This window comes from Chionomys nivalis, chromosome 2 (assembly GCF_950005125.1).
Source record: "Chionomys nivalis chromosome 2, mChiNiv1.1, whole genome shotgun sequence".
NCBI classification, from domain to species: domain Eukaryota; kingdom Metazoa; phylum Chordata; class Mammalia; order Rodentia; family Cricetidae; genus Chionomys; species Chionomys nivalis.
In genome coordinates this window covers 41,845,224-41,862,654 of record NC_080087.1, presented here as the reverse complement: position 1 = coordinate 41,862,654, position 17,431 = coordinate 41,845,224, and the positions used below count along the sequence as shown (strand labels likewise).

The 17,431-nt window shown below is 39.7% G+C and overlaps 1 protein-coding gene across 1 annotated transcript in view; it reads left to right on the top strand.

The window, feature by feature from the left end:
• Positions 1-17,431, top strand: part of Rnf217 (ring finger protein 217) — a 120,122-nt gene that overhangs the window by 82,239 nt on the left and 20,452 nt on the right. Inside the window, exon 3 of the mRNA XM_057758524.1 lies at positions 5,842-6,006. Coding sequence (XP_057614507.1) covers positions 5,842-6,006 — 165 coding nt within the window. The remainder of the gene's footprint in view (positions 1-5,841; positions 6,007-17,431) is intronic.

Here is a 17,431-nt window from a genome sequence, read left to right as displayed (position 1 = left end):
TGAAGACAAAATAGTAAATATCACCTGATGATGTGGTCGTACCATGCCGACTACAGTAATTCAGAGAACTGAATGACTGACTCTTCTACTTAGCAGTTTAGAGAATACAGGAAGAACGAGACAGATGAAGTCTTTGCCCTCAGTGAATTTGTAGACTCTGGGAGAGCTTGTATGTCTGCATACATAACATAAATTTTCTGGTAAAGGTACTAAATCCAGCTGGGAAGTATAGGGAAGACATTTTGAAGATAGGAGCCTTTTAAAGATATGCCAACAGACAGTGTTAATTAGACCCTTTTGTTGTCAGGGTTTCTGTCCTGCCCGGTTCCTGCAGTCAAGTCCCAAAGAAATCACACAGAGGTCTACATTAATCATAAACTGATTGGCCCATTAGCTCAGGCTTCTTATTAACTCTTATAACTTATATTAGCCCATTATTCTAGTATATGTTAGCCACATGGCTCGGTACCTTTTTCAGTGGGGCAGGTCACATCTTCCTTCTTCAGTGTCTGGACAGGACTGCAGAGGGAGCTTCCCTCTTCCCAGAATTCTCCTGTTCTCATTGTCCTGCCTGTACTTCCTGCCTGGCCACTGGCCCATCAGCATTTATTTAAAACATAATTGACAGAATATAGAATTGTCCCACAGCAGATAGGTGATCTTTCTCAGCCCATCGCAATGAGGTTTGCAAAGTATGCCCCGTTCTACCCACCCTTCCTCTCAGAAGTGAGAAGGAATAAAGCAGGCCTCAGGGAGAACCAGACACTTCTGGTAACATAAGAATACAAGTCCGTACCAGTTCTCTTCTCCAGAGAGCTATACCTGCTCTTGTCTTTACCTCCAAGGTAAAGGCTGAATTTATGTGTATCCCCATTTTGCATCTGAGGAGAGAAGACAGATTTTTGCTTCTCATCACTGAAGAGTGGGTAGCTTCTGCTGCCAAACCAAAACATCAGCTATTTTTTGTCAGTCTTTTTTATTTTATTTTTTAAAAAACAGAAAACTATTACTTTTTTTCATTTTACATCAGTCCCAGTTCCCACTCCCTCCCCTCCTCCCATTCCCTCCACCTACCCCACCACTCTTCATCCACTCCTCAGAGCAGGTAAGGCACATTGCTTTGGGGAAGGTCCAAGACCCTCCCTACTATACTATATCTAGACTTGAGCAAGGTATCCATCCAAAGAGAATGGGTTTCAAAAAGCCAGTACAAACAGCAGGAATAAACAGCAGGAATAAATCCTGGGGCCACTGCTAGTGGCCCCACAGTCTGCCCCAGCCATATAACTGTCACCCACATTCAGAGGGACTAGTTTGGACCTATGCTGGTTCCTTTTCTGTCCAGCTGGAGTTGGCGAGCTCCCATAGCTCAGATAAGCTGTTTCAGTGGATGTCCCTATCATGGTCTTGACCTCTCTGCTCATATTCTCACTCCTCCCACTTTTCAGCTGGACTTGGGAGCTCAGCTCAGTGCTCCACTGCAGGTCTCTGCCTCTGTTTCCATCAGTTGTTGGATGAAAGTTCTGTGGTGACATTTAAAATAGTCATCAGTCTGACTACAGGGCAAGGCCAGTTCAGGCACCCTCTCCTCTATTGCTTAGTGTTTTCATCTGCTACTTCTTTGGCAGCTTGGCAGCTGTGTCAACTGGTAGCTACGTGTACGTGTATTTGGAAGAATCTGTGGTCAAAGACAGGGAGTTGGAAGGCGTAGGTTACAAACCATCTGAAGACAATGTGGTAAAGAGGTAAACTCTTAATTCCTTGTGTATGGGTTTTCATGAGTCCTGTGTTGCCAACAAGCTCCCAGCTGCTGCTGCTGCTGCTGCTGCTACTGCTACTGCTGTTCTCCAACTTAACTTTGAATAGTGTCTAAGTGGCCTTTCTCGTTGTGACAAAATATCCAGCAAGAAGCAGTGAACGTGAGTCGTTTGGGTCTACAATTCAGGAAGATGCCATCCATTCTGCTAGGGAGCGTGTGGTAGGAAGAGGGGGGCAGCTGGCCACATGGTATCATGAGTCAGAAAGCAGAAGAGTAGACAGGAAGTGGGGCAGGGATCTAAGGCTTCAGCAATTGCCCCAGTGACCCACTTCCCTCCTGTAAGGCTTGGCTCCTAAAGGTTCCACAGCCTTCCCCAACACTGCCCCCAGCTGGAGACCAGGTGCCACATTTCACATACAGTTCAGTCCAAGTGGGAAGCAGGGAGTATGGTCTCCTGCCTGCAGACTGGTTTATTCAGAAGGCAGACTCTCTGTGTGGCAGCCCTGTGGTTGTGTACTAGCATTTCCTGAGGGCAGTAACTGACCTGGGAATGGAGGAAGACAACAGTGTTGATACCTATGTTTGCAGAAGGCCAATTTTGAACATGGTTAAGGTCATAATGAATAAGGAAGGTGTGGCATCTTCAGACAAAAACTGGTACTGTGACAATTTGGGTATACTCTCTGAGTACCAAAGTTGCTTTTATTGTTTATTATTTTAGTCCAAAGTATGGTAAGCAGTTTAGTGAGTTACTTCAAATCTTGCTTTATAATGGCCATCTCAGTTTGTCTGTACATCTGTGTTGATGAGAATTAGTAGTAGAACTTATTTTTGACAAGTACCACATTCTCTGGTTCACACACCAGCTACCAGGCTCCTTCATTGTGTTACAAACTTGAACAGCCTCCATGCCTGACTTTTGTTAAATGTGAGTTCTGTGGAATGAACTCAGATCTGCAGGCTTTTTTTATTTATTTCATAATGGGCCTTACAATTTTTCAGTATTCACAAGTCTAATAGGAGCCAACTAAGTTAAGTGCTCAAGCTTTCTGACACCTGCAAGATGAGTGATGGAAGTTCCCATTATAAATGGGAAAGGCCCCATTTATAATGTTGTATATATGTTTATAGTCTATTCTGCATTGTTGAATGACCTAAGAGAAAAAAAAAATAGCTTCTCTTGCTTTATTTCTGAAGCTTACCCATATCATCTCTTTATTTTTACTTTAAAAATGACTTACTTAGTCCAGTGAAGCAAAGGTAATTCCAACACTTTGAGAGATGGAGGTGGTGGAAGGATCAAGGGATAAAGAGCATCCTTTGCTACATAGTAAGTTGGAAGCTAACTTGACTACATGAAACCCGTTCTTTAAAAAAACAAAGTTCGAGGCCAGCCTGGTCTACAGGACAGGCTCCAAAAGCTACAGAGAAACCCTGTCTCGAAAGCAAACAAACAAAAAAAAAACAAGACAAGACAAAATAATGTGAGTGTATAGACACTTATTGTTGGTATATCTAGCCCATAATTTGTAAGCCAATCTAGCGAACTCCCTTTTATTATTTTAAAAGGGCAATTTTAATTTTAATATACCGAAAAGGCAAATGCTATATTTATATATATGTACATATATATGCTGAATAGTAATAACCTTCCCCCCACAAGCCAAGGGTCTCCCTCTTTATATTAGTGGATTGGGAACCCTGTAGAATAGTGGCTAGTTGAGTAGTTTAACCACCATGACCTTTGAGTGCATCGTTTTAAGTTTTCACATATCAAGGAAGGAACACTACTGAGTGTGATCAAGTGTTTTGATTCAGGAATTTAGGTTCAAGTACCACCTTAAATCATCCTCCTCCTTCTTCTTTCTTCATTTTGTTAATTTAAATTTTTTTTTTTCATTTTACATCCCAACCCCAGTTCCTCCCTCCTTCTTCCATCCCCTTCACCCCCCCCCCCCGTGCCACCTGACATCTACTCCTTTGAGGGGCAAAGCCTCACTTGGGGAGTCAACAAATTCTGGCATACCAAGTTGAAGGAGCAGGCCTCTGCCCCATGCATCAAAGCTGACCAAGGTATCCCTCCAAAGAGAATAGGCTCCAAAGAGCCAGTTCACGAATGCAAGATAAGTCCTGGTCCCACTGCTAGAGGCCCCACAAACAGACTAAGTCACACAACCTTCACCCACATTCAGAGGTCCTAGTCCATGCAGACTCTCCAGCTGTCAGTCCAGAATCCGTGATCTCCCACCAGCTCGGGGGCACTGTCTGTGAGTTTTCCCATCATGATCCTGACTACCTCATATGATCCCTCCTCCCTCTCTTCAACTGAACTCTAGGAGCTCAACCTCAAGTACCTTCTTAATACCTATGTTACTTTGGGTTGGTTACTTAATATCTGTCATCATCTGTAATATACACTTACGAAAACCATATGTATTTTGTAGCATTATTTTGATAATAAGAAAAATAAGACACATTGTTCCCATTTAAATAGAATTTTGAAATTAAAGAATTTTGTTATAACAACTAAAATTTTTATATAAAGTTGAAATCAAAATTGTATCACTTCATACTTGCATAGAAAGAATATTACTTATCCCTGCTTTCCTTTTTTGAGACCCAGTCTCTCTATAGTTCACAGTAGCCTCCAGTCTTCTTCCCAAGTGTCCAAACTGAATGTGTGCGCCAGCATGCCTGTGTTTTTAATTCTTGACAAGAGTGAGAACTAGAGTCTTCTGACTTAGAGTCAGAAAGAGTCGTGATTGTAACTGCTTCTTAGTAAATGTACCAGTGGAGCCTCACTATCAGAAAAGCATCAGTAGCCAACGGTCTAAGTGGCAGTGTTAACTACAGTATTAGGTCCAGTTCCTATTCTTCAGGATGTCTGTAAATTCAGTCTGACTGCTGTGATGCAATGTGCAGAAGCACAAAGAGTAGGAGAGATCTTAGAAGATCATTCGTGGTGAGGAATTTTATTTCAGTTCATTTTAATCACGTGGATGTGGGACCATGTATTTGTGACTATATACCTTTAAGGCTTGAATGGTCACTACTATCTGTAAACGTAACATTTCACTGCCATTCACAACAAAGGAAGGCGAAACAGATATCCCGCACATTAGACAATTTCAGTGCCTGCATCCCATAAATTCATAGTCACAAAGAAGGCTCCTTTCTGGTGGCTTCTTAGGTATCAACAGCGGGATCGACACCTTGATACCTTTCTTACAGGATCCTCAGTGGTGAATATTGATTCAGCAGTGTGGCATTGAAGGTGCGCTTGCCCTTTGAGGAGGCATTGTAAAGTTAAGCTAGCCTTTGGTAAGAAAATGGTTTTTCTTACCAAAGAACTGGAAAGCTGGCTCAAGGGATGCCTGAACCGACAGCAGTCAAAGTGTTTGGATTTAGCACCGTCGAGATTTACTCTGTGCTTCAACATGGGGGATTTTCATAAAACTAAATTGATTTTCAAACGTCCCACTTGTTTATGAATGCCTGAGTAGTCTCTAGACAGCACACCGTCCTTGGCTAAGCAGTTCTCTTCTCTTTCAGAGACTCATATTTTCCTGAGGTCTGGTCTTGTTTGTTCTTGGAGAAAGTATTTCAAATAATAACCTTAGTTAGTTTCCTAAACCATTGACATTCTTATCCTTTTAGACACTATGCTGGTTAATTTTTTGGTCATCTTGACACAGGTTTAGGTCTTCTGTGGAGAAGGAACCTCAGGAGAGAAAATTGCTCATCAGATTTACTGTAGAGTGTTGTCTTGAATTGATGTGAGTGGGCCCAGCCTCCTGTGGGCAGTGTTACTCCTGGGCAGGTGGTCCTGGGCTGTATAGGCGAGCAGGCTGAGCAAGCCATGAGAAGCAAGCCAGTAAACAGTGTTCCTACGTGGCCTCTGCGTCAAGTCTGCTGCCAGATTCCTTACTTGAGTCCTTGGCCTTATTTCCCTTTATGGTGGACTGTGGTTGGATTATGTGAGCCAAGTAACTCCTTTCCTCCCCAGGCTCCTTCCTTTTTGGTCATGGTGTTTATCACAGCAACAGAAAATATAATAGCCTAATGCTGTTTTTCTTGCACAGATCCAGTGTCCCACTTGCCAATTCATCTGGTGTTTTAAGTGCCACGCTCCTTGGCATGAAGGTGTTAACTGCAAGGAGTACAAAAAAGGAGACAAGTTATTGCGTCACTGGGCCAGCGAAATTGAGCACGGGCAGAGAAATGCCCAGAAGTGTCCAAAGTGCAAGGTAAGATAACCCTTAGCAGAAAAGTAAAAGAAATTGACCCTGCATGTAGCTGAGCAACACTGACGGTATGAAAGTGTAGCGTATTCACAATTGCCTACTCAGGTACAAAGAAGGCTTTGCTGTTTCGTTTTTCAAGACTAATGATATTATATGTCAAACTGAACATGTGTGTGCACATAATGTCTGTTACTGTCATTAGCATTTTACGAAAGCTACTAACAAATATTGGTCTAAAACACAGAGACCCTTATTTTTCGCTTTTATGGTAAAATGCATGCACATGTAGATGCCGTTATGAAGACAATAGAAAAGTTTATTTCACTTGCTGACATACCTGCAGTCCCTGTACCGGGTGCAGACTGAGAACCCTGGTCCTCTGCGCTTCTCCTGCTGCTGTGCCTGTCACTGCTTTACATGCCTGTCATTAACTTTATGTTGACCTCTTTGTCTTTTTTGTAAATCTGGCAAGGACAAAGCTAGTACAAATGTCAGGAATTGGTGATTTCTGAGTCCTGTTTTTCCATTTTTTCTTGACAATCATTCATGCCTTCAAGAGTTAGCATGCCTTTGAGCTGGGACCTAGATGTTGAAAACCAGCTCTGCAGTAATCAAGAAAGATTGTCCTCTAGAGAGGTCAGCAAATCTTTCTAATTTGAAAATAGACTTTATGCTACGTGATTCACATCTGTTGGAATCTAACATTTTTATTTTGAGGTTTACTTTAGAAAGTTGTGTGTGTGTGTGTGTAAGTGTTTGTACTTCTGCCATGTCTGGCTTATATATTTGAACAAATTTACTTTGGACAACTATATTGGGCCCAATTTTTTTTTTCAAGAATAATTTTACGGGCCGGGCGGTGGTAGCACACACCTTTAATCCCAGCACTCAGGAGGCAGAGGCAGGCGGATCTCTGTGGGTTCGAGTCCAGCCTGGTCTACAAGAGCTAGTTCCAGGACAGGCTCCAAAACCACCGAGAAACCCTGTCTCGAAAAAAAAAAAAAAAGAATAATTTTACAGTTGCTTCCTTGAGACCTAGAACTAGATAAATGAAGTTTAAATTATTAGAAAAAAATTTAAAATTAGTAATGGTCAACCCAAATTATAGTAAAAGTGTTTTATAAGTTTATGTATTAGTGAGAATGTCATGTTTTGCTGTACTAAATTCATATTTTATTTTCTGCATAAAGAAAGTAAATAGTATAGTGCGAAATTGGTGCTGAATTCTCAGTGACCAGAAGAAGGTTGTGAGAAAATTTCTTTCTGTGGTATTCAGGCTGGCCTGGAACTCCTGGCCTCAAGAGATCCTCATGCCTCAATCTCCTCAGTAGCTGTACCTACAGGTCAGCTTGACTTAATTCTTGGAAGTGCTCCTTGGTGATTTGTTAAGGTATTCGTACTTTTCCCTGTTCTGGAGAACAGAGCAGTTTTACCTCTGTGCTGCACCGATTGCTCTGTGCACAGTAGTCTGTGCCCCACTGTAGAGCAAGCAAATGATGAGGCACTTGGCCTTTCTCCCACCTGCCACTTCATTCTGAGCTACTTCTCAGTTTCAAACCCAATCCAGGCCAGCAAGAGTTAAGGAGTGTTATTAACTCTTTCTACTGTCCTGAAGAGTACTGTAACTTCAGAACACTGTCCTGAAGAGTACACTTCACATCTCTCTAAATGGCTGTAAAAACAATTTCCATTTAGTCTGGTTCTAAAACTATGCCCTGGATGAGTGGCCATGCAATATTATGTAGTGGGGGATTTCTGGATGAACATAAGCAATTCAGAAAAATCCCGCTTTTATGACATCAGTGTCTTAACCTAACATTAAATGAAAGTTGAAAGAAAAAGCAGCCAGTGTGTTTATGGAGGGTCCTAACAGCTTCAGTAGTTTCTACAAATACAGATAAATAGCTAAGAGAAAGTGTAAGTGCTGGCAGCCCATTTAGGGTAGCAGGTAGAAGGTAAAGAGTCTTTCAAAAGAGTTACCCTATGAGTAGCCCAAAAGAAAGAGCCATAGAACCGTCCACATGACTGCATTGGAGCAATCATTTGCAGGTGCAGTCCACTTCCATAAAATGTAAGTCATATGTTATGGCTTGTTTGAATTGCATGAATTCATTTTCTTTCAGGCATGACTTTAAAGCTCTACATTTTCTGATCTTTTTCTGTCTTTGAAGTAACTTACTCTTTCCCCTGCAAAGAAACTGAGAAGGCAGATTCAGTGAGTTAATATTTTGCATGCTAAGACCTCTTTTCACAAATCATGCATGAAAATTTACAGATACGAAAAAGGAAGATTGAGGTTTCCAAAATTTTTGAAGATTTCCACACACAATGCTTCCAAGTGCACAATTGTCAATTTATTTGCATGTAAATACTATAAATATTTGTAACAAAATACATTGGAATTTTGTTTTGACCAAACTTATTTATATTTTGCATTGTGTTTTAAGTTAATTTCATAGTATTAATCGTAGTTATACTATGTATACTATGTATCCTTAAATATTTGTTTATAAGTGCATAAGACTTGATAGAAATTTGGGAAGAGCAGGAAAGCACTGACCCAGCATCCCACAGTACTACCACATTCGCTGTTAATATATCCCTGTTTTTCTGAAGCCTGTGCCCTTCTTAAATTACTTTTACAAAGGTTTTAAGGGTAGTATCGTGACTATTTCATGTCATTAGTTTTTCTATTTAACCACTCAAATGTCTCCGATGTTACTAAATTGTTTTCTGACATTTCTGTTAACGGTGTCATCTCTGTTTAAATGTCCTTCTGCTGCTGTTTGGTTTAGTTTACTGTTTCACTGTTTTCCAGACACATTTGCTTCTAAGCTTAAAGCATCACTTACTATCCAGAAGTTTGATGTAAAAATTTAATATGTCTGTTTTCTTCCTTACCTTGAACTTTTTGATGTATCAATATTTTAACTTTTCAGTTTAATCCAACCATAATTTGTTTAGTGTTTATTATGAATTAGATATTTACAATGATTTCTCTCCCACTTTTCTCTCCAAACATCTTGGCTCAATTTTATTTATTTAATAATTCTGCCCTATCAATTAATTTGTAATTCTTATTAAGCAAATGTTAAATCATAATATTTAGTAGGGTCTTTCTTGGGGTCTCCAATCTTGTTTTAAGTTGCTAGAAAAATTCTATAATAAAACTGGTGAGTTTCAAATGGTTGTGCCTAAGTAAAATGCATCATTCAGGCAGCATTAGCATGTGGTCACCCTTGTGTGCACTAGCATTTTAACTAAACAGCTCTTTCCTCTCCTTCATTTACCAGTGGCTCTTCTCCACAGTGAGATGCCTTTGCCTCATGAGGAAAGCGCAGTTTTATACATGACATGGTACTATAAGAAAATCTGACTTATGTAAGCAAATGAAAATTAGTATTTATAATTGAATTTTGGGGCCAGCAAGATGGCTCAGTGAGTAAATGAACTGGCTGCCAAAACTGACAACCTGAGTTCAGTGTCTAAAACACACATGGTAGAAGGAAAAATCCGACTCCCACATATTGTGGTCCAGCCTCTGTAAATGTGCTATGGCATGTATGTAGACATGGCATACATACACACATAGCCATACACAAATAAATAAAATATAAGAAAAAGTATAATTGAATTTGACAGGTATTAAAAATAGTGTTTAAAGCTCTTTACTATCATTTATGATCACAATGTTTACTCATAAGTGCAATTATTTTGTATTGAAGTAAACACAGAAAAACAATTCCAGATATTGAGTTATTTTTATGAAACTATAAGAACACCTTATTAAGATGGATTTTGTTTAGCCAATTTGATGAATATTATTGCCTCTTTTTGATTAATTTATTTTTATGTATATATGTGAATACATTCATGAATTTATGTACACCAAATACAAACAGGAGTTCACAGAGTCAAATAGGTCTTTCACTTTTTTGATTAGAGTTACCTCAAAATACTTTATGTGATTTGTGGCTATTATAAATGGTGATGTTTCTCTGATTTCTTTTTCACCTCATTTACCGTTTGTATATAAGAAAGCTTACTGATTTTTTTAAGTTAATATTGTATCTACATACTAAAGATGCTTATGAGTTTTAGGAGTTCCCTGGTAAAATTTTTGGAGTCGCTTATGTATACTATCAGCAAATAGAGAAAGTTTGACTTCTTCTCCTACTTGCACCCCCTTAATTTCCTTTTGTTGTCTTATTACTCTAGCTAGAACTTTGAGTACTATATTGAATAGACATGAAGAGAGGGAACAGTATTGTCTTATTACTGATTTCAGTGGGATCACTTTGCATTTTTCTCCATTTAGTTTAATGTTGGCTGTTGGCTTACTGTATATTGCCTTTATTATGTTAAGGTGTGTTTCTTATATCCCTGGTCTCTCCAAGACCTTTATAATGAAGAAGTGTTCAATTCTGTCAAAGGCTTTTTCAGCATCTAATGAGATGATCATGTGTTGTTTTTTCTTTCAGTCTGTTTATATGGTATATAAACATTGACAGATTTTCATATGCTGAGCCATCCTTCCTTCTCTGGGATGAATCCAACTTGGTCATGGTGGATGATTTTTCTGATATTTTTTGGATTTGGTTTGCCAATAACTTTGCATCGAAGTTCATGAGGGAGATTGATCTATAATTCTCTATCTTAGTTGTGGCTTTTTTTGGTTTGGGTGTCAGGGTAACTGTAGCCTTGTAGAAAGAGTTTGGCAATGTTCTTTTTGTTTTGATTGTGTGGGATAATTTGAGGAGTATTGGTATTAGCTCTTCTTTGAATTCTGGCAGAATTTTGCCCTGAAATCATCTGGCCCTGAACTTTTTTTGATTGGGAGGCTTTTGATGACTGTTTCTATTTCCATCGGTGTTATATGTCTATTCAATTTGTTTATTTGGTCTTGTTTAATTTTGATATGTGGTACTTATCTAGAAAGTTGTTCATTTCCTTTAAATTTTTCAATTTTGTGGAGTACAGGTTTTTGAAGTATGACCTGATGATTCTCTGGATTTCCTCAGTGTCTGTTGTTATGTTCCCCTTTTCGCCAGTAGTTTGTTAACTTGGATATTCTCTCTCTGCCTTTTGGTTAAGTGTAGAAGGAGCTGCAGGCCGCTTCCCGCTGCCCGGCTCCCGGCCACCGGCTAGCTTTACCCAAAATAACAACACACAAATTGTATTCTTTTAAACACTGCCTGGCCCATTAGCTCTAGCCTTTTCTTGGCTAATTCTCACATCTTGCTTAACCCATTTCTAATAATCTGTGTAGCACCATGAAGTGGTGGCTTATCGGGAAAGATTCAGCATGTCTGGCCTGGTGGCTGGCTCTATGGCATCTGACCTCACTGCCCTTCTTCCTAGCATTCTGTTCTGTACTACTCCACCCACCTAAGGGCTGGCCTATCAAAGGCCAAGGCAGTTTCTTTATTAACCAATAAAATTAACACATTGACAGAAGACCCTCCTACATCAGTTAAGTTGGATAAAGGTTTGTCTGTCTTGTTGCTTTTCTTGAAGAACCAACCTTTGTCTCATTGATTCCTTGTAGCACACACAGGCATGCACAAATAAGCCAAAATACTAATGGATCATGATAAATTCTTATATGCAGTCTTTTCTTCTTCTTTTATGCTGTAACCGCATTAATGATCATAGCAGTACTGTCTGACAGATGCTGACATTGTCTGCTGCATACCAGCCCCTGATGTAGTTAACTCACAGTCGTCCCACAGCAGCCTGTCAAGTGCTGAGATTATGGGCATGTGCCATCATACCCAACCAGGACTGTTTTTTTATGACAAAAAAAAAAAAAAAAAAAAACTAAACAAAAACACATGGTTACACTTTGGAGATTAAATATATAATGCAGTTATACCGCGTATTTATTTCTTAATTGTTAGGTTGCTCTAATTATAAAATAGAAATAAGTGACACTATTTTTAATGTAATAACTTACACCTTTAGTATGTAAATATTTATTACAACATTAAAAGGAATTATAAGTAGATGTATATACATATATTAATATTTAATGAAGTTTAAAATTAAAACATCAATATCTGTCCTTTATATTTAATAGTTTTAAATGAAGGCAAAAAAAGTGTTTGAATATGTCTAAACATGTTTATGTGTGTAATGCATACGTGTGCATGTATAATCATGTTTTAGCTACAGCTGAAAATCAAAATGCTTTACTCTAGTCTTTCCCAAGCTTTCTCAGGCTTTTTGTGGATGAAGTTATCCATGTGGGCGCCATTCTGTAACATGAAGGGCCAGGCCTGCTTGTTTGGGGTTTCTGTTCTGCCCGGTACCCCCTGCTGTTTAGCCCCAAAGAAAATCACACAAAGATCTCTGTAAGTTATAAAGTTGATTGGCCCATTACCTCTAGCCTCTCACTGGCTAACTCTCACATCTTGATTAATCCATTTTTCTGATCTATGTTAGCCATGTGGCTCAGTACCTTTTTCAGTGGAGCGGATCACATCCTGCTGCTTTGGTGATCTAGGCAGGAGTGGGAGGAATCAACTTCCTCCTTCCCAGAATTCTCCTGTTCTCATTACATCATTTCTACTTCCTGTCTGGTTTTCCCACCTATATTTCCTGCCTGGCCAATCAGCATTTATTTATAACATGATTGACAGAATACAGACAATTCTCCCACATCACTTCACTTGCACAATGGTAGTGTAAGTTAAAAAAAAATATGCTATACAAAAACTATATAAATGTCTTTGTGTTCCTACATAAAATGGTTAAGATATTATGAATAGATTTCATTTCTGTGAATATTTAATGCATTTGAAAATTATATGCCAAGAGTCTAGTTCTTTCAGGAGAGCCCAAGGCAGCATCAATCTCATTTGTGATAGCCAGAAATCTCCCGCCAAATAAAACAAGAATTCTAAACTCTCTAAAAGGGGATGAAAGGGCCTATTGAGAGTCACGTATAGATTTTGGCACTTCTGGAAAGGGTGGAGTCTCGTGATCCATTTAGGCAGAGCTGTGGGAATACAATGCTAGAGGCCCAACCTTTATTTGAATACTGATGCAGCCATTTTTCCTAAAGGATCTAGAGCTCTCAGATAGCTTAGTTTTAAGCCTTTCTTTCTGTTTCTGTGGCAACTTGAACTCAGAATTTAAAATAAAATGGAACATGTAGTTCAGTGAGATAGCATGTACTCAACATGTGTGAGCCCCAGGCTCCATCTCCAGCACCAAGACAAAAGAGAGAGAAGAGAGGGAAGGCTAAGTTAGAAGAAAGGAGGGAGGGGGTGACTTGTACTTTAATAGGATTTTACAGAATGTTGTAGCCGGGTTCATGGTGAGAAGACACCTCCTGGGGGAACATAAGCAAAGTAGCTGAGAACTTTTGTAGATAGAGCTGCGGGCCGCATTCCTGCCATCCAGCTACTGGCTGACTGACTAGCTTGTGCCCCAAAATAATTACATGGAAACTGTATTCTTTTAAACACTGCTTGGCCCATTAGCTCTAGCCTCTTATTGGCTAACTCTTATCTTGATTAACCCATTTCTATTAATGTGTGTAGCACCACGAGGTAGTAGCTTACTGTGAAGGATCTTAACCTGCATCCATCTTGGAGAGGAGAGCTATAGCGTCTGCCTCACTGCCTTCTTCCCAGCATTCTGTTCTGTCTTTCCCGCCTACCTATGTTCTGACCTATCAGGCCAAGCAGTTTTCTTTATTAATTAACCAATGAAAGCAACAGATAGACAAATGACCCTCCTCCATCAAACTTTTACTGTGTGAAGGGTTTCCAAGAGAGAGTGTGACCTCAGTGCAGAGACAGAAGATGTTCCCTGTGGGAGCCACAAACACTTGATGGTTCCTTTAGTGTAAACCTCTGAAAGTGGTGGCAAGATGGTGCTGGGGAAGTGAACAAGTACTCAGACTTTGCATACCACATTAAGGAACTTAATCTTATTGTCTCATCTAGGAGCCATTAAATGGATTTGAGCAAGACTTAAGTGGTATCAGGTTTATATTTTAGATTGCTGTTGGCATTTTGAAAGGAGGTGTAAATAGTTATAAAGAGATGGTGGTATAAGCTTAGGATAGTTGTCAAAAGGCTGAGAACACAAGATCAGACTGATTAGCGGGAGCTATATCACTATGACCTTGATGATTAGTTCCATGCAGGAAGTTTGGAAGAGGCTAACCAAGCTGCCCAGTAGACATTTAGCTGTGTGCCTAGCCAGATGAGGATGCTATAAACTGAGTTGTATATTGGAGACAAGATACAGTTTTATCTTATTATTGCTAGAATAAAGCACACAAGATGACGGTGACTTGAGTTCTGCTTATTTGGCTTGAAAATGACTAAAAGGCTTATGTGTATTACTGATGAATAGTTGTGTGGATCTAAAGGTTAAAGGCCAGGCCCACAGATAAGATAAAGAAACTATTATAGTGGAAGAAAGTTAAAACCAATGCTTTATGTGGAGGAAGTCACCCAAAGAAAATGTACGAGGTATTGGAAGTACGAATACAGTTAGGTCTAGTTGAAGAAGTAGCAACCTAAGAGAGATCAGAGGAGAATGGAAACTAGAGGTCATTGAAAGAAAGAAGAGTACATCGAAGGTCAGGGAGGAGGTACTGATCAACTGGTGGAATGACTCAGGTGATACAAGAAGAAAGCTATTTTAAAACAAGTTCATTGGACTTGACAATTGAGTGATCGTGGATAACACCCATTTGTCTTTTTCAAGTCCTTGTTGAGAACATGTTTGAGGAAATGTACAAGCCCTTTAATAAAAATAATGAAAAGTTATACAGAAAGCTGTAGAGGCAGCTCAACATTTGCTTGCAATCCCAAGGCCCAGAGTTCACATCTCAACAATACCACACACTTCTGTCACTCCAGCACTCGACTTACAGATTGCTGAAGCTAGCTGGCTTCCAGCTTAGCCATGAAAATGAAAGCTGTGGAATCAGGCAGAGACCGTGACTCCAAGGAACTGGTAGACAATAGAAGAGGACACAGATCTGCCCTTTGGGCTCATTTACAGAAATGTACGCCCTGCAGACACAATACAAACACAATAAATACATGAATAAATAGATAAGTAGAAATATGTACATGATCTGAACCAATGCAGACATCATTACCTCATGCCTAAGCAGAGAGGTGCAGATAATTCCCGTTCCCAGATACAGAATAGCAGTGCTGTGCCGACGCATTCAGAGAGCCAGTGCTATGAGCTCTGCACATCCCTGGAACTCCACTTAGCTAGTAAACTGCTGCCTGCCTTCCATTTCTTAGATTAAATGTCACTTCACACACGCACCTCTTCCTACCCTTTCCACCAGATCAAGCTCCTCCATTAAGTGTTCTTCCCATCCATGCTTCATAGAATTTTTTTTTTTTTTTATTATATATTTTTTTTTATTCTTTTTTAATTAAAATTTCCAACTGCTCCCCGTTTCCCATTTCCCTCCCCTCCTCCCACACATTGCCCCCTCCCCCCTCTCCCCTCCCCTAACCCCACTCCTCTTCTCCTCCCCCCAGTCCATTCCCCCTCCCTCTCGCTACTGAAGAGCAGTCCAAATTCCCTGCCCTACAGGAAGACCAAGGTCCTCCCACTTCCATCCAGGCCCAGGAAGGTGAGCATCAAAACAGGCTAAGCTCCCACAAAGCCAGTTCATGTATTAGGATCGAAACCTAGAGCCATTGTCCTTGGCTTCTCATCAGCCTTCATTGTCCGCCATGTTCAGAGAGTCCAGTTTCAACAAGGAAGTCAGGACCATGAGGGGTGCATCCAACCACTGAGACAGTGGGGCCGATCTATTGGGAGCTCACCAAGGTCAGCTGGACTGCTACTGAAAAAAACATGGGATAAAACCGGACTCTCGGAATGTGGCGGACAATGAGAGCTGACGAGAGGCCAAGGAGAATGGCACAGGAACTTTCATCTGGCGATGGATCGAGAGAGAGACAGAGACCCAATTTGGATCAACCGTCTGAGCTCTTAAGGTCCAAATGAAGAGCAGAAGGAGGGAGAACATGAGCAAGGAAATCAGGACCACGAGGCGTGCACCCACCCACAGTGACAGTGGAACTGATCTATTGGGAGCTCTCCAAGGCCAGCTGGACTGGGACTTCATAGAATTTTTTACAGTTTAGGAGATATATTTTTGTACAATTGATTAACATCTGTCTGTACTTTACATTATACACTCCTTTCTAGCAGGAGCCATGTAAGATCTTTATCAGCAAACAAGTTATTGTCTATTAGACAAAAGAATAAGTAAAAGACAACTGGATGTTTCTGGAACATGGGTCATGATTAGTGAGAAAGAGTTAACTGTGGTTGAAGAAAAATTACAGGAGATACATGTGGATATGCTGAATAAAAATCTTAATTGCATTCTAATCATATGCCTTCCAGAATTTCTCCTACAGGAATTTTAATGCAGAGGGAAGATATTTAGAATGGATCTTTTTACCTCATAAACCAAGTAAAAAATTAAAAACTTATGTGAAAATGTCTCTGGATTAACTATAAAAGGAAAATTAAAACTTGGTCAACTAGCAGGAATAGACCCAGCAGAGTCTATATATTATAGTGCCTTTTACTATTAATGAAATTAAAAAATTATGGAAAGACAATGAACATTGGCAAAGAACTTGTGCTAATTTTTTAGGAGGAGAGATTAATACAGTTATCCCCAAAGCAATAGAATTAACCTTAAAAAGAGAACTACTTGGATCCTTCTCTGCATTGTACATGGCACACGAATAACTGAAGCCATACATTCTATACTGATGCAAATAAGTCAGGAAACGCAGGTTACAAATCAAAAGATCTAAGTAAGGTAGAACAAAGCCCATTATATGCTATTCTTTTGTTATGAAGGGATTTTAAAGAGCCTCTCAATAGAGTTACAGATTTGCAATATGCAAAAGAGTTGTTTGCATATTGAAACCACTGAATTTATACCAGATAATATAGAATTGACTTCATTATTCATTCAGGTTCAATATATAATCAGGAATAGGCTTTGTCCCATATACATAACACACATCCAATCTCATACGGGTCTACCCGGTCTTTTAGCACATGGTAATGCAGAAATTGATTATTTACTGGAAATGTGCTGAATACCTCAGAATTCCATAAAGAACATCATGTCAGTAGCAAAGGTTTAAAGAGTTTTCTCTTTCATGGCAACAAACTAAGGAGGTTACAAAGAGATGCCCTACTTGCTTTTTCTTTAGCCAAATACCACTACCTGCAGGGAGTAACCCAAAGGGCACTCAAAGGAATAAAATCTGGCAGATGTATGTGTTCAATTTTGCAGAATTTGAAAATTAAAAGTGTATACCACACTATTGACACTTATTCAGGTTTTCAGTGGCAACTGCTTTGAGTTCAGAAAAGGCTGATTCAGTAATCACACGTTTATTAA